A 20,005-nucleotide genomic window follows, 5' to 3' on the forward strand; every position below is an offset into this window, starting at 1 on the left:
CTCACTTTGCTCTGGCAATCGTAACATTAGCACTAACATAATTTCATTCCAAGACAAAATGATTTGCACACTACACGGAGTGTGTTGTAGGTCTTACCTACAATGTAATTCATCATTAACAGGGATGTAGCTTAGAAAACACTAAGCCAGCTACCTTTTAAAGTTTTGGTTTTCATGTGAACTTTCAGCTGGATTTAAGTTCTGTTTAAGCTGGTTAGCCGGCAGCATGCCCTTAGTGACATCCCTGCATAAAAAAGGTGACAAATGCATCAAATGCATAAAACAATTGCTTTTCATTTATTATTGACAAGAAATATCAACAATTTTTCTAAATAAATCATAACTCACAAAAGACTGTACATAAACAAAAAAATAAATAAATACAAGATTGGTGTTACAGTAGATTTTGGAAATCTGACTTTTTTTATTATAGTCATTTAGTCAAGCTGCTAATATTAGTCGGTCAAATTACCAGTTGATTGTAAAATACCCATTGATTGTAAAAATAACTAACAGAAAAGTGTACTTACAATATAACCTAGTCTGTACAAAACCTACATACATATTACTACAAAAAATAGCAAAGGTCTTATCAAATTTTGTAAAATTAATTATTTGCACTAAAAGTGCATTAGACAAGTCTTTTATACAACAGTTTCCAACAAATGTGTAGACATCTCTTTAATAAATATTTCTTTACATTAATTATTTGGCATTTTTATTTTTTTAAAAATAACTTCCCTTCTTATTTTATTCAGTAATCTATTTCCAGTTGTCAGTTTTCTTGTACCAAAAGCACCAAGGTATAACACCATTCAAAAGTTTCCATTTAAATACTAATACACTAGAATTTTTTTGTAGACTTTGGCGCAAATGGGCTAGTCTGAATAACCAATTCATGATGAGAGGGTAGAATGGAAGACTTTTCTATTGATAATAATGAGTTAAAGCCTCAAGATAGACTGGGACTGCTAGTAATAATGTATCGGTAGGCAGCTGTTAACCCATTGATGGAATACTTGGAGATGAAGATAAAGCAAAGGCCAAGGACTCCACTAAAAAAAAAAACAAAAAAAAAAAAAAAAAAAAAAAAAAAAAAGTGAATGGCAAGCTTTCAGGAGTGAGGTGTGAAATTGAAGAATGTTTATTCAGTGCTTAATATTAGAGAGCAAAGAACAAGACAGTCTGTCTTGGTTTGTCACATTATGCACATGGAGTGTGTGACGCAATGAGCCAAAGGGAGACATGGGAAGCTTGTGGCAATGGGACAATGAGCTCATTTTTATATACGCAAATAAGTTTTGTAAAGCAAATCCTGCGGTGTTGCGGTGATCTCAAACCCTAACGGTTTCTTGTCTAACACTTGCATAACTACATTTAGCCTTTTCCGCTCGCTTCTTTTACCCCTTTTCGGCCGGGGATTTTTTTGTTGAGCCAAGTGGCGCATCAGGTCTGAGGCTTATCCTGGTTTCTGTAGCATTAAGCAGCTAGGAGTATTTCATACTCCCCCCTGGATGGGATGCTAGTCCATTGCAGGGTTAACCCTCGGCAGTAAATTTGCCGATACCCTTTTTTATACCTGAGTGGAGAGATGCCATAGAAAATACAGCCCAATCACAATACAGGGAAAGCCGTTGTATATTCGAGCGGTATTCAACCTTGGGCAACCTTCCTCCAATAACTTATGTGGTCGTGCGCTGCGATCCAACTGGGTATTCTCGACGAAATTTAGTAAGCGTATTTTCTATGGCATGGTATAAAATAGTTACACAAGCACTTTCTCGGTGGTATACTATGGAATATCCCACTTGTCACTTGTATTTTCTTGGTATACACACTCGCCTAAAAGCTCGTGTGTATTTACCGAGAAAATACAAGCGACTCGTGGGATATTCCGTAGTATACCACTCTTGCGAAAGCGTTGCATAACTAGTATATACACCTTCAGTGGAGCACTATGAAAGTGTCTTGCCATAGAACACAACTTAGTGCCCTGGCCCTGGCTCAAACCATCACTTGACCACTGAGATATGGTGTCTGATAGGCACTAAATGTCCAAGTTTGTTTTAGAGTGCGCTATCCGCACCTTCCACCAATAACTTAGGCGCTGATTCGGGTGGGCCCTTACTTAACTTTTTCTCCAATCCAAGGCGGTGCTTATTTGAGGGAGGCGCTATTCGAGCAAATATGAGTAAGTATTGACAGAATTGAAAGGTGCAACTACTTACAGTGTGGAAATGCTCCTCGCTTGGCAATATTTCCCAGACAAGAAACAAGAAATGTATTGCACTTAGTAAATTCCTCATCAATTTTCTTGAATTTCTCTTCACTGAAACAAAAACAAAATTAGAAGAAGTCAAACAAGTCTGATTTTTTTCGGTTCAAATTGAGGCATTTTTCTCACTGGGCTTTTGGAAATGAAGGTTTCCAAAGAAAGGGAGAGAGATCTGTTTTCCCAGGATCAACACACCACAGTCAAAATTTCACAGATGAACAAAAAATACACGGGTTCAAATACAATTGGATCCTTTGTCTTTTTTTTTCTTCCTCATAACCCTGAAACAAATCCGCAAGGATTTTCCTTCTAAGTTATGTTCATTCTACAAGAACATAAGTTTACTCACAATATGGCCTGCAGTGCTCCTAATGCAGGAAATAGAGTGTGTTAATGGCGGCCATATTGGAGGAGTGAAACAATAGAATGATTTTCCTTTAGGGAAAAAAAATCATTTTTATGCAAATATTTTTTATTGTTTCACTCCTCCAACATGGCCGCCATGATTGCTCAGTTTGTACAGCATGGGATTCGTAATGCACAGGTCAGAGGTTCAAATCATTGCATATACATACTGTACACCTCTTGTAAAGAAGAAGAAAGTTTGAAAAACAATATAATCATCCTTACTTGATGTGCTGGGCCCCATTATCCCAATATGTCTGGAACGTTAGGACCAAATTAAGAACCTTGAGAATTACTTCTCTTAAATAGCCAACCTATGAGAAAGAAATGAAATAATTATTATTGGTTACTGGGAGGGATGAAATAGATTTTTCTTTAAATTTGGAAGTTTGCTTGAGCTCACAATACCAGAAATAGAGGACAAAATTCACCAAAAATTATACTGTGACCTAAAGCCTCTTAAAATTTTACATGGGGTTTTATCAAATCATTCTACTTCAGTTTATTGCATTATAGGGGCATCATTGTACTAAGGGCTATGAAGCTATGTCCTCTTCATGCATTACATGCCTATAATGCCATTTAACAAGGCATCATAGGGCTCATATTGCATGCTATGTAGCTTTATCCTCCTTATAAATTACGTGTATGCAGCTTTATCCTCTGCACGCATTGCATACCTATCATGTCATACCTTTTGACTTAGCAAGCATCGATCATACAGTTTCTCTACGTAAGAAGAATGAGCTTTGATGAGGTCATCAAAGTCCTTTGCCTGAAACAAAATAAACAATATTTTCAACCCATTGTCTCCAGTGTACTCTCCTTCTCCTTCCCCTTTGAACGCCTATCCTTTGTATGGCTATCTTGTTCCCCTGACTATACCATAATAAGTCAGAATTGAGCTTTTTTAATCTAACCCAAAATTTGGCATCTATAAACTACAAAATTATTTTAGTTTTTTCTCAACGGACTAAACATGAGCCCCGGGGGGGGGGGGGGGGGGAGAAGAGGCGTTCCGTGAGGACCCAAACGGCAACCGCGCACGGCAAGACACAAATCAATCGCGTAACACCTAACAGAAAATCATAGAATCATCGTAGCTGGGATGCCCGAGACAGCCGAGCCAAGAGGTGAGGCGCGACAGAGCCGTGTCGAGAGTGAGGGAATCACGTCTCGTAAGGGACTGACAAGGGAGACCCAATGATCTCCCACTGCCCCCCCGCAGAGAGAGACCAAAATGGCGCCACCGCCGCAAGTGCATCACCCACCGAAAAGGGCGAGCCCAAGCCCAGGAGAGACGGATGACGAGGAAGCAAGACGCGCGGCAGCGACCCAAACCGCCACCGGGCGAGGGCCTCTCGAGCAAGGAGAAGAGAAGGAACTAAAAAACAAAAGTGGCAAAAGACAAAAAAACTGAAAGGGGAGGACAATAGAGCAGAGGTACCACAGGACACACTGGGAACAGCCAAAAGGAGCAAAAATGATACCCAAGGACGAGAACCCAAAACCACGGGCGGCACCAGGCCCTGGGAGTACCCCCCCCCCCCCGAGCATGAGCAAATTGTATTCATAAGAATATGATACCTGTTCCAAAGCTTCTTGAAACTCCAATACTGTTGAATGTAGTATCTGTTGATTCAAATTAAAGATGGAAAAGGTACCATTTAAAATTGCACCTGTTCTGAGCCAAATATTTCTCAATTACATTTTGTGCAGCATACTAATAATTTATTTAGTTGATATCTTCTTGCAGAGTGCCTGCAACACATTCATTTTTTTAATAGTCTTCTTCCCAATCCTCTCTACAACAGGTAGGCTTTAGCGGGATTATAAGGTTACAGTCTGTTCAATTCCTTGGAATCTGACATTATGAGAGGAAGACAGGACCTGATAAATGAGTGCCCTCATTGTAAACATGCCCACTACTGTAAGTTTGGCAACATAATTAATATAGTTCATCTCACTTACTCGTGTCATAAAGTGATTATGAATGCTGTTGATAAACTGCATCAGCTTGAACCTAAACACAAACATTTTGTGTAGCAATTCCTGATCAGGAGGTGACCCTGGATCATCTGTCTGAATCTTGCTTTCCATTTCATCCTCGTCACTGCCATCACCTTTCTTATGAAGTCTTCTATCACCTTTAAGATCTAACAGAGACAATGTTCTATCAGCAAAAGATGTGTAAGTTTCTGACTCGCACCCCGGCCCTGTAGCCAATACCCTCAGACATGCGTAAGCTCCCAGAGCAAGAACCTACAGTTGAAGTGTTTCTACACCTCACAAACAGAGTACTAGGTACCAATTAAACCATCTATTGTTAGAGTTGACATCTGAAATGGCTCATCATGTGAAATAACTTGAAACAACAAGTAAACGAAAATTATTAGTACAGTCGATCCTCTCCTTATGGACACCTCTACAGACACCTGGGAGGGTGTTCGATGGCTTGAGGAGATCTGGGCAGGTGGTGGAATCGCAACGTAAAAATTATTCGTTTGTGATATCCAGTAAGAAGTGGGGGGGGGGGGGGAGGGGTCAAAAATTCTTGCCATCCATGGGGTGTGTGTTGTGTATTTTTTCCAGAATAACCCATTTGCACACCTCAATAATATGGACACTCTTCTTTGTCCCTTTGGTGTCCACATTAAAGAGGATTGACTGTAACAAGACATCCACTAATAAAAATATGGAACCTGAAAATCTCAGTTCATCCAAACTCCACTTGGCCTGTTTCAGTTTTAAAAGAAACAAGAAGACAAGATTGTAGAGCTTCTGACAAGAACTGTCGATAATGATGTTAACTGGCCAAGGTGCCTACAAGAAAACCAATTTGATACAAATAATCAGTTAAGTGTTTGGTACATTGAGATTGTGGATGCTTTTGCATTAGTTTAGAGAACCAACACTTTAAGATGTTAACTTAGAGTAACATAAACACAATCAAAATCACTAAAAGTTGGTCCACAAAAAAACTTGAATGATTTATGTTACCGGTAAATGAGATACCAACCCTGTAGTTCAGAGCCAGTCCATGTAATGATTGACCCAGTTGATTACGGCTTGTGGAGCTGCTTGCTGATAAACTCACTACCAACCTAACATTCAAGCCAATCAATAAGGTACAAGTGAGAGAGTGATAAAAGAAAGGGGTAAGGAAAGAGGGGTGGAAGGGAAGATGGACTGAGGGAATGGGTTATGAAGGCAAGGAAGGAATGAGAAAAGGTGTGGAATAGATAAAAAGGGAGAGAGGTGGAGGGCAGGAGGGAAATAGTGGAGTCGTGAAGGAGTGGAGGAAGAAGAAAGGAGGGACAGGAAAGAGGGGAGCAGAGGAAGGTAGTGAGGGGTTAGAAGGAGGTGAGGAGGGAGCGAAGGAGTGAAGAAAGATGGAAGGAGGAGGGAGGGAGCTTGATGGAGAAAGGGAGGAAAATGCCATTTACCTCTCAACAGCTTCTGGAAAGCGAGGATGTAAAGCTTCTTGTATTAAACTGTTAAGGAATGAAATGTCCTGCCACACATCACGATGCCGTGCCTGTGGAAACATTTTATCTTGTTATTTTGTTGAAATTTGCAAGTTTCGGTTAAAAATTTCAACCCCACCAAAGCAGCTGTGATGTTACATAACCGATAGTGTTCCAATATGAACAGCTCACCTTGTTAAATATCTCAACGTAAAACTGATGCATTGCATCACCAGCCTCCAACAGAAAGAAATTCTATAGAAAAATGAAAACAAAATCACATCAGTTTTGTTTTTCATCCACAATTCCTAGTGGAGCTCCATCACACTCCTGGTGGTGGACATTCAGAGTAGTCCAAAGTGGAATATCACATAAATTCTAACAGCTAACTAGTGTTCCAGAACTTCCAGTTTTTAATTTGGTGTGTGTTACATGTAGTTGTAATGCTTGACCCATTTATACCATCAGATGGAGGAACTGGGCAATGAAAAGCAATTCAATTCAATGACAAATAATATTTTTCATGATAGTGATAGGTAAGGATAAGTTTACCAACCCTCATAGCTGCTAAATGATCCAAAAGACAAAAGTCTGTTTTCATCAGTTGAATAACAGAACAGCTTGCCTAAAGGAAAGAAAAAAAAACTTGAACATTGGAACTACTACTCACATTGCATGTACACTTCACTCTATAAATATTTTTCTACATTTCTCTAACTGACCTGTGTGCAGCAATCTTCAATGAGAGGTGTGAGGCACTCCGTAAGTAATAACTCCACAGGTTTTAGCAAATTAGAAACCCCTGCAACAAAAGTAGCATATTTAATTAATACTTCATCTTGTCATAAAAAATAATCCATATAATCATTAATGGATCACACAAAAATTAAATTAACGTTACTGACAATAGGTTACAACCAGTTGAAGGGGTGGCTAGCAAATATTGAATGTCTTTGAGTATATGGTTTCTCCATCCTCTGCAGCTGTTAGGTGTTACTCGGCATTTCAATGCATGGTACTCTTTTCTGTAGAATAACATGCACATGACACACTAGTTGTTGGTAGCAGCAGTTGTAAAAAAAAATAAGGAAAATGAACATTGAGCTGCAGCAGTCTCAGTAACTACACCTTCGAGACCTGTAAGGCTGTAACAACAAATTATTATAATTACATTTTATTTTCTGTACCTGAACATATCCTTTCAAGTTTTCCAGCAATAGAGCTACGAGAAGAAAAAAACGCATCTGAAATCAGAAGCCATTCTTGAAAGTTAACAACAAGTGTCCCCCAGGCAGAACAGCATTAATTCATAACCACTGCAGGAAATTAAAGGTTTCCATTAAAAAACAACTCAAGGCCCAATAAAGGTCCCCAGATCATGTCAAAAAAACATGACTTGACATTCTTTAAATACTACATGTGAATTTTAAGAAACTGTGTGAAACATACGAAAGAAGACCTTTGGAGGACTTCCCATCCAAAAAATATAAGACTCAGTAAGATTCTTGTTAGATTTTGTTGGCCAGCAATGAATACAATGAATATTTGACCTACATTTACATGTATGTATCTTAGGGCTGCATAAAGAGCAACAAGAAACATCCATTATTGAAATTTACTTCCAGAGTTCTAACTATTAAATTAAATCAAGTACCTCCTCTGTGAGCTGTGGTTGACTGGAGAGGAATTCATGAATGAGAGCCTTAATACATGGTCACCAGTGTCGTTAATAACTGACATTACTTGGTAAGAACCAGTTATGGTGTTTATAAGGCTATTTTCATCTTTATTGGTCAGGTTCACATCCACTATTTCCTTTGATGCTGTAACAACCATGACAATATAAGTTGGTGCCCATGGCACAGAATGACATGTCATGCTATGACATGGCGAGATGATATAGAATAAGATGTAGGGCATAAAATGCATTCATGACATAAGATGACATAATTAAAAGATGGCATGATATGTGATATATGATGTGGTAACCCAGAAGATGACATGACATGAAAAATCATGAAATGACATGGTGTGATGTCAAGACATACATGTATCATCAAATGACATGGTGTGACCTGAGATGGCATGACATGAGAGGTGTGGCATTAAATGCATGACATAAAATGATTGACTAGAGATGGCACCACAAAAGATATGTCACAAAATGCATGTCATAAGATGAAATGACTTGGAATGGCATCACAGGTGATATGAAATGACATGGTGTAACATGAGATAAGATGACATATCTTGAAATGACATGGCGTGACATGAGATGGCATAACATTACATCATGAAATGACATGATGAAACATGAGATGACATCATGAAATGACATGGTGTGACATGAGGTGACATGAAGTGACATGGTGTCATGAAATGTTATAACATGACATCATAAAATGACATGGTGTACATGACATGAGATGACATGACATCATGAAATGACATGGTGTCATGAAATGTTTTAACATGACATCATAAAATGACATGGTGTACATGACATGAGATGACATGAAGTCATGAAATGTTATAACATGACATCATAAAATGACATGGTGTACATGACATGAGATATCATCATGAAATGACGTGGTGTGACATAAGATAACATGAAGTGACATCACGAAATGACATGTAATGGTGTACATGACATGAGATGACATGACATCATGAAATGATGTGGTGTGACATAAGATGGCATGACATGACATCATTTAATGACATGGTGTGACATGAGATGACATAAAGTGACATCATGTGATGTGAGATGGCCTGACTTGACATAACATGAAATGACACGGTGTGACTTAAGATGACACGTCATGACATCATAAAATGACATGGTGTGACTTGAGATGACATGTCATGACATCATGAAATTACATGGTGTGCATGAGATGACATGACATGAAAGAACATGGTGTGACATGAGATGAGATGACATATAAAATGACATGGTGCGACATTAGATCATGGCATGATGACATCAAAATTTTATTACAGTTTGTAGGTCAAGTTAGTTATTCCACTTACATGAATTAGTTGATAATGCAGTCAACAGTTGATCCAAGAACTCTTGGTATAATGACCCTAAATAAAAGACAAAGTACTAAAAACTGACAAAATTTTTTAGCATCAGTGAAGTTAATATATGGATCATGGATAAAAAATTAGTCAAGAGTTATTTCTGCTAACAAGATTGTGACTACAGACCATTATTAGAAATTTCTTATGGAAATGCTGCAGTCTGGTTAGCTATTAAGCAACTTGGTGTACTGTGCATTTGCCAACAGAGACAGAGTATCTACAATGGATGCAGGGCCAGTTTTCTCTACCATGGTAGGTTTTTCAGGGTATTAAATAAAAACAAAACGTTTCTTAAGAACCCTGAAATGAAATCGGTTAATGAAAATATTTTTCTGACCTTTAGTTCTCAGGGAGTGAAGTTCACCCATCTGTTGAAAAAAAATTAAAGAAACTCAGTGAACACTTAAAAAATACTTAGGCTTAATTTTTATCACTTTTTCTCATCTTTTGCTTTAAGAGTTTGTATAAATTCAGTACATTACTGTTAAACCTCAATTTTGAACTGGACTTTTCAATTATCAGACTTTCCTCTGTGGTGCTGAATTATGGGTGCTTTATCATAATGTCCTCTGATCAGCAGGGATTTGCTGAAGCAAAGGTATATAAAAAAAACCAGGAAAGATTTATTGCTGCTCGATGTTTCGTTTATGTCCTCTGCCCACTTTATTATCCAGACTATTTAAAAATGTCCCATTGAGCCCAGAAACAAAAAGTCATCAAAGTGTGACTGTACCAAATGACATTCATGTTATTCAGTAGTTATCAGTAGTTAAAATTTGATCCAACCATACCTTTCCAAGGCCCTGAATTAACTCTACAGACTTTCCTGCACGAAATATCTGTTGATAAAAGAAAGTGATGAATTATTATTGTCAATAGATGTACATGTATAGAAAGAGAGTGTGTATTATTGATAGATACATATACAGGTTTTAGTCATCTTGCATGGTTATTAGAGATCAATAGTATAGAGTCCTTGATTGTGAATATACTTATTATTTATTCACCAACGGCATCTTTCAGTAATCCTTCATACTCCCGACTCGACCGACTCCTAGTGCGCATGACCGTAACGCAATGTAACGACACTACAAATAGCAGGTGTTATTTCCATTGTGCAAGTTGTCATCATCACCATCATTGCCAATTAGCTGAAGTACGGGTTATTTTAGTGTCAACAATATGCTGTTGATATTGTATGTTGATTCAGATATTGTATGTTTTAAAGCACCATGCAATATAAAGCTACCTTAACATGCATGCACCTGTCTTATTATTACCTGATTGACAAAATCCTGTAGAAAACAAGGGACAACAGATTTTAGGGGTTGATCAGCACATCTTAGAATCACACCATCAGACCAGAATGATGAACTGTCTACACTGATGGCTTGAATTCTGCAAGAAAAAAATGTCATCAAAAGAAAGGAACCTCAGTGTCAATTGCAATATGTTTGCACATCTGGGGTTACGTAATTATGAGAATTTGTATTTTGAGCAAGTATAGAGAGCACTACTGTTAGGGTTCTAATGGTGGGGGGGGGGGGGGGGAAGTCATTGTGTCTCGTTCTTACACAAGATACTATAACTGGGTACAAAAATGCTTCCCAGAGCTTGACCTGCTCTCCCCTGGGCATAGTAATACTCAGGACTAGTCCACTCATATGCTACAGATACTGCCGTGATGAGTTTCAGCAGTATAGGCTTACATTGCAGTAGAACAGGACTTCAGGTTAGCAATGCAGTGTTTCTGTGAGACTGGGAATGTGAGGAAGTGCAAGAAAAGTGTCCACCTGAAGTGTCCACCTATGGGGAGAGTGTTGATCTGTTAGTTTATGACAGTGAGGACTAGGTAATACCTCTTGATATAGTTTATTTGAAACAAAAACTGACGCTAACTGAATCAATTTTATTTTAATTTTCACTGACCTTTCAATAAAAAATTCGTTATGTGGGTCACAGACATGCCCTGATGTTACCCACTTGTCAATAAAGCGAAGGCAAGGTTCAACGATTTGAAGAAAAACTTTTAACAACAGGCAGACCTGCAAACCCAACAAAGAAAATGTTGACACCAATCAAATCATTTATAATGTAACAATGTCATTATTGGAAACAAACACCAACAGGCCTAATTCAATACTTTACTGAAGATAAAGCTACCCTGCCATAATGTTGGAGCATCAAAATTGAGATTGCACCTTCAAGATGGATTCATTCTGTATCTAACCTAGCAAAACTATGATTTACAACACAAACCTCATCACAGAAGATACAATCACATGATGTCACATTTGATGAAGATTTGCGCAATCACAGTACCTTCCATTTTGCTGCACTTCCAAGTCCATCAGTTTGAATAATATTTCTGTGCAAGGTTGTAAGTATTCTGCAAGTTTGCTGAAATAATGATAATGATAATATATTTATATAGCGCATTTTTCATATGTATATGTTCAAATGCGCTTTACACATACATAGTTTATTTAGAAAGGCTTTTTAGTTAGATGTTGTTATTCATGTTTGATATTAATATTGTGATCCTCTTAAATTTTACTTTTTACTACCTTTCACTGTTACTCTGGAAATTACATTAAGGTATGCTAAATATTGTAATTTTAAATTCATTTTTAAATTGTGTAACTTTTTTAATTTAGTTTAAGGTAAGTAATTATTGTAATAAAAGCGCTTTTGAATATTTTTATAGAAAAAGCGCAATATAAGTATTAAATATTATTATTATTATTATTATTATTACACGTACTGTAATTTTACTACACAATTGTAAAGGCCAGACCACAACACTGGGAGCTTCGTGCCCTACTCTTTGCGAATAGTGTGTGGGTTCTTTAACGTCCCCTGTTATAAGACTGAAGATACAAGAGACGGGACATACGGTTTATCGTCCTTTTCCGAGAAGACTAGAATGTCTAACCAAAAATTTGCAGATGAAATTACAAAGGCAGCACATTCTCCTCAGTTAGTTGTAACAAATATAACTTATTAGTGGTGCAACTACTAAAACTATTTAACAGTTGACAAAACTTAGTCTTTTGACAATGGCTGCTTTTATTAATGGTTGTTTAGTACTGTCTTGATTATTAAAATAGTCCAAGATCCCTCTATACAGTGTACTTACTGGTACATGAATGTGACATCATGTTAATTACCATTAATTGTTTAAAACAAGCCTTACCTGGGCAGTGTTTAGTCCCTCTGTTTCCAGAACAGCAGCCTGGTAAATGCTGTATAGACTACTTATCTGATAAACAAGTTAAATGAATGTCATTTATTACATCTCGAGAAACAAAAGTCATGCAATATGCGGTAATTAGCCACTTGGAGTGAAAAACTATTGTTATAATTACAGCAAGTTACTCCATGTGAATGAGATTGACCTTGTCTAAGCACACAGCACAAATTGGCTACTACCCAGGGCACAAACCCAGACGAGAATGTCTTAAGATCCAAAGCATTTAAACCAAGTCTAGGTTGTATCACTTGCACTTTAGGCTTGATATTCAAGTCAATACAGTATTCTAACCTCAGCTAGTGTTGTCCTCAGCTTGTCATGAAGCAGTAACAATGAAACTGAAGCCTCTTTAAAAAAATATAAATAGCAAAAAAAAAAATTAAACTACACTTCCATAATTGAAGGCCTAAGCGCAAGAAACGCACTTTGTGTTTTGCCAAATTAAAACAATGTCACAAACAACTCCAAATTCGCATGCAGTTCTTTACGTGGCTAACATTGATCTGTATCAAATCGCTGATCTAGCTTCGTTTTTAGAAATACGTATGAAAGAAAGGCGGCAAGCTACGTCTCCACCCGCGGAGTTGCACTCCGTAATCTTTCCTCTAGCGCTATTCAACTGTCCGGGAGTGAAAAACGTGTCAGAGCCATGATGTCCATCCACCATTTTGAGGATTGAGAAAAGGACTGGAGCACATTGTGACGGGAAGGCGACGGAGAGGAGAGAAAAATGGCCCTCAGAAGCCGTGTGCTGCTGCAGGTGTGAAGGAAGACCCGAGACAGCCGCCAAGAGATCTACAAAGCGGTTAGCGCGGACGTGCACACCGAGGGAGCGGCGGAGACAAGAGGCCCCCGCGAGCAGGCCGGTGCTCCGCGAAGGAGAAGGACTGAGACTAAAATCACAGGACACCCCCCGCAAAACCAAGAACCCGACCCAAAGGGGAAAGAGAAGAAAGAAGGAGAGGGGCGAAGAAGACGAGCACAGCCCACCCGCGCAAAAAGCGAACAACAACAGACCGAGAGAGAGAGAGCGGCACTGCAAAAGCGCGAATAAAGGGAGGGACCGCCCCCTCGGGAGTGTAAACTGCGTTAGGGCTAGGCTGCGTTAGGGTTTACCCTATCCCGACCCACGCCTTGGGGTTACGCGTTGGGTAGACTTACCCTAAAAATAGCTGACGAGACAAAAGTCTACGTTGAAAAGAAAGCAAAAGACGCCGCGAAGCAAAAGTCTTGATGTGTATCGAAAAGAGGAAAGACCAGCAAAATAAATACAGGGAGTGTTGAGCACACGTAAACGAAGCGTGCGAAATTTGGAGTGTTGTGAGAATTCAATTTGGCCAAAACACAAAGTGCGTTTCTTGCGCTTACGCCTTCAATTTATAAGTTCAATATTTCAAATTTCAAGATTGTACGTTTAATATCAACAAGGTAAATTATACTAAGTGACTAATAAGTATTTCACCTTGTTTGACAATGTCCTTCTCAATGGATGACAGCAGTGCTTTGTATTCCTGGGTAAAGAATAAATTTAATAATGGGGAACAACCTCAGTCAAAAACAGTTGTGCCTAAAAATTCAACACTTTGAATATGAAAAATGTTGAATTCAATTGGAAAAATGTTCGTTAACAGCTCTCCGTGCCCACCTTAAAGTAACATGACAGTGCATTGGCAAATGCTTGCAGTGTTTGTGTCGACTTGTTGTCGGGATCAAGGACTGATGAGACAAACTTTTGTAAAGAAAAGCTTTGTTGGCCTGCCACAGCAAATGTTGACAGCAAACTGGAAAGACACTCCTGATAGCAAAATGTAATAATGAACATGTAAAAAAAAACAAGATTGATTTAAATTGACTTATTTGATGTAGTTGCCAGCCAAACACTAATAGTAATTATTAGATCCAAGAAAAAAAAACTGTTACAATTCAACAGTCATGTACATAATCATTCACATATGTTTTGGTTTAAATTTATCTTTGACTTGCAATTTTTCAAACCATTTTGATTTTATCCCTTTTTTTGGTTTGAAAATTTTTAAACCAATTGAAAAATAAATTTAAACCCCATACATACATGTATATTTTAGTCAATACAAAACTCAATTTTTAGAAGAGTGGCAAACTTAAATCACTTACTATGTAAGCTGTAAGTTGACAAATAGTTAAAAACTCTCTTTTTAGTTTTGCAAATTGGTGAATATTGGGTTAAGATCATAAAATTAAATCAAAAACACAACTTACAGGGGTTAGATGAAGAACTTGTATATTGTCTCTAACATCCAATGTGCCATTTTTATGTTCATGCCTGTAGACAAATGTGTCCTGTGCTCCTGAAAGCATCCTGCAATATCCATGGAAAGAAAAAGAAAGTTTGCATCTCACCAAAGCACCCCAACTTACCTGAGCTAACCTCAGTTTCTGAAGCATGAAGTGACAAGGAGTATTTCTTCTCCCCCTGAATAGGATGCTAAGCCATTGTGGGGTTAAACCCTGCAGCATTTGGCATGGTAGCGTACAGAGAGCACAGTCATATAAGTGCTCAGTGATCAACAAGTACACAAAAAACAAATTGAGAACAGATCAACATCTTACCATAATGTTTCCCTTACAATCTGAGTCTCTGTCAGTGTTTTGTTACCATTGCTATGATAGAATGGATTGCGCCCACTTTGATAGTTGTCCCTAGGATTTAAGAATGTTCAGTGTGACCATAATCTCTCATTATTTGCACGAAAAAGTATGAAAAATGCGTCCTGACTGAGGAAGTCACCAAAAAAAATATATACAGACCCTATAATTATTTTGGTGTTGGGATTAGAAAGAGTGATTTCTACTTGAGTGTTGAAAGTAATTCGCATTTGCTTTGGTTTTGCATTAAGTATGCCTAGAGACAGGATTAAAAACTTTCCCCACTTTCTTATCCAATCAGAAGTAAAAATAAAATCAATCGTGCCTCGCTCACAGAGTTTTTCTTGTGCCTCATGCCTGCTACATGTATTTTTTTTGACTTTTTTATTGGTTCACAGCATTGTCAGTCACCTTTGTCATTGGTGAGAGTGATTATTTTGGCTTCAGTTTTATGACACTAAATAAAAAATTATTAGCTAATGTATGAACTTTAATATAAGCTTACAGTAGCTGTACATGTAATGATAAGTTACACGTACCATGAGTCAGCCAATGAACAGTTTCTACTTTCTGACAAGTCAGAGGCGTGGAGATTGTTTGATGTTTCTTGCCAATATTGAACTACTATTTGGTTGGAAATCCAGCTTCTATCCTTTAGTAAGTTACAATACAAAGGAAGTGAAATAATTACATTATTGTAAATTCTGAAGAAAAGAAAATGCAATCATATAATATAATAATATAGCAATCAGTAAGGACAATCGAACATCGTGCTGTTCCAGAAAATATTCATACCTCTCCCATGGAAGGTTTTTTGGTTTGAACTACCCCCCACCCCCAACCACATTAACTCCAGTATAGCTTCATACATTCCTTAAAAAAAATTCAGCTTTCAAGACCCCCCCCCCCCCCCCTCCCCCTATCAGATTTTCCAGTTTTTCTTTTGCAGGGCTGGTATGGATATTTTCTGGAAGCACATTTTAAACATTTCAAATGAAAGTTGGAAATATAAAACCTAGAAGATATTTATTAAAAGCAAACAACAGTCACTGGGACTTCAATAAATACCGTACCTTGTCAGTACTAGAACTTGTAATCAATTCCCTGTCTCTACTGACACCATGTTCCACTCCTCTTTGGAGTTGTTCTTGACTGCCTGTCAGCTGCTGCTCACGAAAGCTGATGCCAGAATCACTTGTCAACTCTAGCTCCTCATCCTGTTTTCAAAATGTGAATTTTGTTGTTAATACATGTTACAAAGATGGTAAATTTTAAGCTTGATGATAAATAATGAAGATGAATTGTTCATGATGAGACAATTAAGCATGGGACAAAGAAAAAATCGAATATACCTGATTGAAGAAACATTGACCCGTGAAAAGCTCAAACCATGAACGCTAAGACCGAATGAGATTATGGGTAGACAGCATTCGTAAGCTTAGTTATATTCCATTTATTTATGATCAAGGCGATATTTTCTTTGAGAGCTTGAAGAGCTTGATTTATGCAACCTGTTGTATGATAATGTTCATTCTGTCACAGAAGACGATTACTTTTTCCAATTTCCCAGTAAACATTTGGGTCGCATTGTTTATCGTTTAGGCTTTTCACGGATCAACGTTTCTTCAATCAGGTGTATTATCCATACCCATCCCATGGAAGGCTTTTTGGATTGAATATCCCATCTCTCTAGAAATTCCAGTTAAGCCCCATAAAGTTTCCTTTAAAAAAGTTGGCTTTTAAGACCCCCACCCCCTCAGAATTTCCAGTGACCTTCCATGGCATGGGTATGGATATTTCTGGAACTGCATACTACAGCTGTAAGTAGAGACTCTTATACTGCCTGTGATCATATCAGTAATCGCCAATCAAATTTTTCCCGAAAAGAAAAACATTACATAATTTCCAAATTTATACACGCAGCGATTAATGTCTGATCAGTCAAATTGAAAAATTCAGCCTCAATGACAATCAGCAATCTGTAAGTGTAGTGTTCTTGATTGGGTGTTACTTGATCCATCTAATTAACCAATCAGTGGTGTCATATCTCAGTCTGCAATTCAGTCATAGACTTTTGATCTCATATTGTAGTGTTATGGGTTTTGAGAACTTATTAAGGTGATAAATCTGATAGAAATGACCTACCTCTTCATCTGACCAGTCCTGCAGATAAAAAAATACTTGAATAATAGTTTTAGGATTAATTTGGCCTGTCGGGGTATTTGGCGGCCCAAAAGGCAAAAAAAAAAAGCTTTAAAAAGGGAAAGGGCCGGTTTAGTAAATCAGCATCATGCATGTTGCAAGAAGCGTTATACAGGAAGCCAGTGTGTCAAATTAAAGTCAGATTAAAAGTTTAGTTCTGAGAGTATATTATTTTTGGCTAAGATCGGATGTAGCTAGCTGTGCTTACACATGATATACTGAGAGAAAATTTACAATGACAACCAAATAAAGTTCATGGCCACATAATTATGCACCACTGACATAAAAAAAATCAAATAAGGAATATAAAATAAGAGGGTCAAATACCTGATACTGTTGATTGGGAAGACCAATAATTTTCTTCTTCTCCATCAAGTAAATAACTTTTCCAGTCAAACCACTCCACTTCTGTAGTAAAGAAATGACAAAATGAATTTCAATCGCAAAATAGGCATGCAATGTGTGCAGAGGAGCTATTCATGTATGCTGCCATTTTGGGCCTATATTTAACACTTGGCCAAATTGACTTGATATTTTGCTTTATAAAGCTGGCAGAAAATCGCACAGGTAATTCTTAGAGTTCATTGTTTCAGGCTTCCAAGGAATTGACAGTGAATTTAATAAATAATAAATTATACCTGAAGTGTCTTGTGGTGGTGGTGGTGTATAATCCACATTTGTCGGTGAATCAGCGAGGCTTAACAACAACAAAAGCAGAGAATAATGTGCATCTGTCTGCAAAACCAAATAGAGAACTTATTTTGTTATATGTATTTTGGTATTAAGAATGGTAGGTAACGTTTTTTTGGTGTTTTTTTTTTTTTTTTTTTTTTTTTTTTTTTTTTTTTGTATTTTTTAAAAAAATTTTTCTCAAAAAAAAAAAAAAAAAAAAAAAAAAAATTGGGGGAAATCATGACTTTCAAATGTTGCTGAAGTATGTAAAATTAACTCAAATAGAATAACGTTGCTGATTTTCTGGGTTATATTTCGCCGAAATTAAATAAAATTGACATTAAATAGGTTTTAACTGAGAGTAAGAAATCGGGATTTGCAACCCTCCAAGTTTATTTTTTTTCCTAAGTGGCCATTTGGCCACCAACTACTCAAGTTTGGTCGCCAGTGAAACATTTTCAATTTTAGTCACCAGCTCCAAAAATTTCAGTCGCCATGGCGACTAAAATGATCTTAACTTGGAGGGTTGATTTGTCAGTCAGGCGCAAGAAAATGGTCTGTAAGCATGAGATCAATAATTTGGATCCACAGGCATGAGACTCACGCATAATGCGTGAGAGTTGGCAGGTCTAAAAATATTGTGGGCAGACAACTGCATAGCATCCTTATATACAACTACTGTAAGTGGAGACTAAGGCATCTGGTGTAAGAGTCAGAACAATACAATGGGCGTGACTGCGCATGGGGTCATGCATACTCAGGTTTGCCTTGGATTCTCTGTAGAACAATACAACAAACCAAAGTCTATCACATACCGTACCTTACTTTCCAGGAACTTTGATGACAAGGGTAAGTTCAGGAATCTGTTGCATAAGTCCCTGAGAATCTCTGCCTTCTCTGATTGAGAATGAACCTTTAACTTCTGGCAAACACTGTTAATCATTATTACAAACAAAATCCAAGTTAAATACCATTTAAAATCATACAACAATGTTGTAAAATCTCATATTCAGAACATCTCATCTCTCAGAAAAATCCACTTTGATCACATGGTGAAGCAATAAGAATGCAACACATAACACAATAATGTTATCATGATCAATGTTCATGCTACGCAAAACTGCAAGTTGATAAATGTACATACAAAGTTCTATGTTCTAGTGAGCAATGTAACTGGGTTGGTGGCAAAATGATGAGATGATTTCTTGATGTCATCTTACATGTAGTATTTGATATAGTTTAACAGCTTACCCATCAATGTTTCTTTCCACTTTTTGGCTGTTGACATCCAGAAACTGATGATACCTATATATATAGATTACGGATAGTGTCACATATCACTTACACACCCTCTGGTTGGTTATATTCAGAGAAGGATGTTAAATGTTTATGCAATGTTAACGAGGAAGCTTGTAGTAGAGATATAAGTGGTCAATATTCCCCATTGAGAATGATTCTCTTTTGCTGAAAATATAAGGACCAAAGAACTGAAAGTTTTTGCCTCTCCTCCTAATCAGAGCAAGAAAAAGGCCTACCTTCTCTCTGGCCTCCTACCCCAACTTTTTTCTAGCAAGAAGGGATTTCCTCCCCCTACCCCCTACCTTGGTTCTTTCCCCCCCCCCCCCACCCCCTGGAACGTCCCCTTTTCAGCACCTGTAGATCCGCCACTTAACTTTATAAGTCCATGGTCTCACCTACACTAGTACGCTTATAGAGTTATTGCAAGCTATTTATTTTAAAATTATTTATTCTAAAACTAACATCCCACTCACCGAAAATTCGATAGCGCAAACTGAACAGAGACTGTAAAATTTCTTGACGATTTCTACAAAAATGACAAGCATTTTAGCTCAAAAATAATGATCTATATTTCTTTACATTATATGAGTAGAAATTACCTTAAAACCTGTCAGGGATTTTACAAACTCTTCAGTTAATCCTTGAATATTTGGATCCTTCAGTGAAATAGGCGCCATTTTTATGTTTTCGTCATTGATATACTTCATGTAAGACTAC

General features: G+C 37.5%; 1 protein-coding gene across 1 annotated transcript; it reads right to left on the reverse strand.

Annotated features, from left to right (window-relative positions):
• Nucleotides 1-158: 158 nt before the first annotated feature.
• On the reverse strand, nt 159-19,995 carry LOC144666787 (gamma-tubulin complex component 5-like). The gene is given in 36 exon segments (XM_078528177.1): nt 159-1,055; nt 2,229-2,329; nt 2,906-2,994; nt 3,375-3,455; nt 4,268-4,312; nt 4,652-4,836; nt 5,383-5,503; nt 5,700-5,784; nt 6,127-6,218; nt 6,340-6,402; nt 6,704-6,772; nt 6,870-6,949; nt 7,335-7,369; nt 7,802-7,970; nt 9,184-9,240; nt 9,575-9,605; nt 10,029-10,076; nt 10,518-10,635; nt 11,167-11,282; nt 11,560-11,637; nt 12,434-12,499; nt 12,782-12,837; nt 13,953-14,001; nt 14,136-14,285; nt 14,729-14,828; nt 15,080-15,169; nt 15,655-15,767; nt 16,189-16,332; nt 17,261-17,278; nt 17,645-17,675; nt 17,677-17,725; nt 17,956-18,052; nt 18,810-18,921; nt 19,241-19,294; nt 19,762-19,814; nt 19,888-19,995. Coding segments are annotated over 36 exon segments (3,009 nt in total). The 3' UTR covers nt 159-999.
• Between the last annotated feature and the right edge of the window lie 10 nt (nt 19,996-20,005).

Source organism: Oculina patagonica, chromosome 9 (genome assembly GCF_052425735.1).
Source record: "Oculina patagonica isolate OP01 chromosome 9, crgOcupat, whole genome shotgun sequence".
NCBI classification, from domain to species: Eukaryota; Metazoa; Cnidaria; class Anthozoa; order Scleractinia; family Oculinidae; genus Oculina; species Oculina patagonica.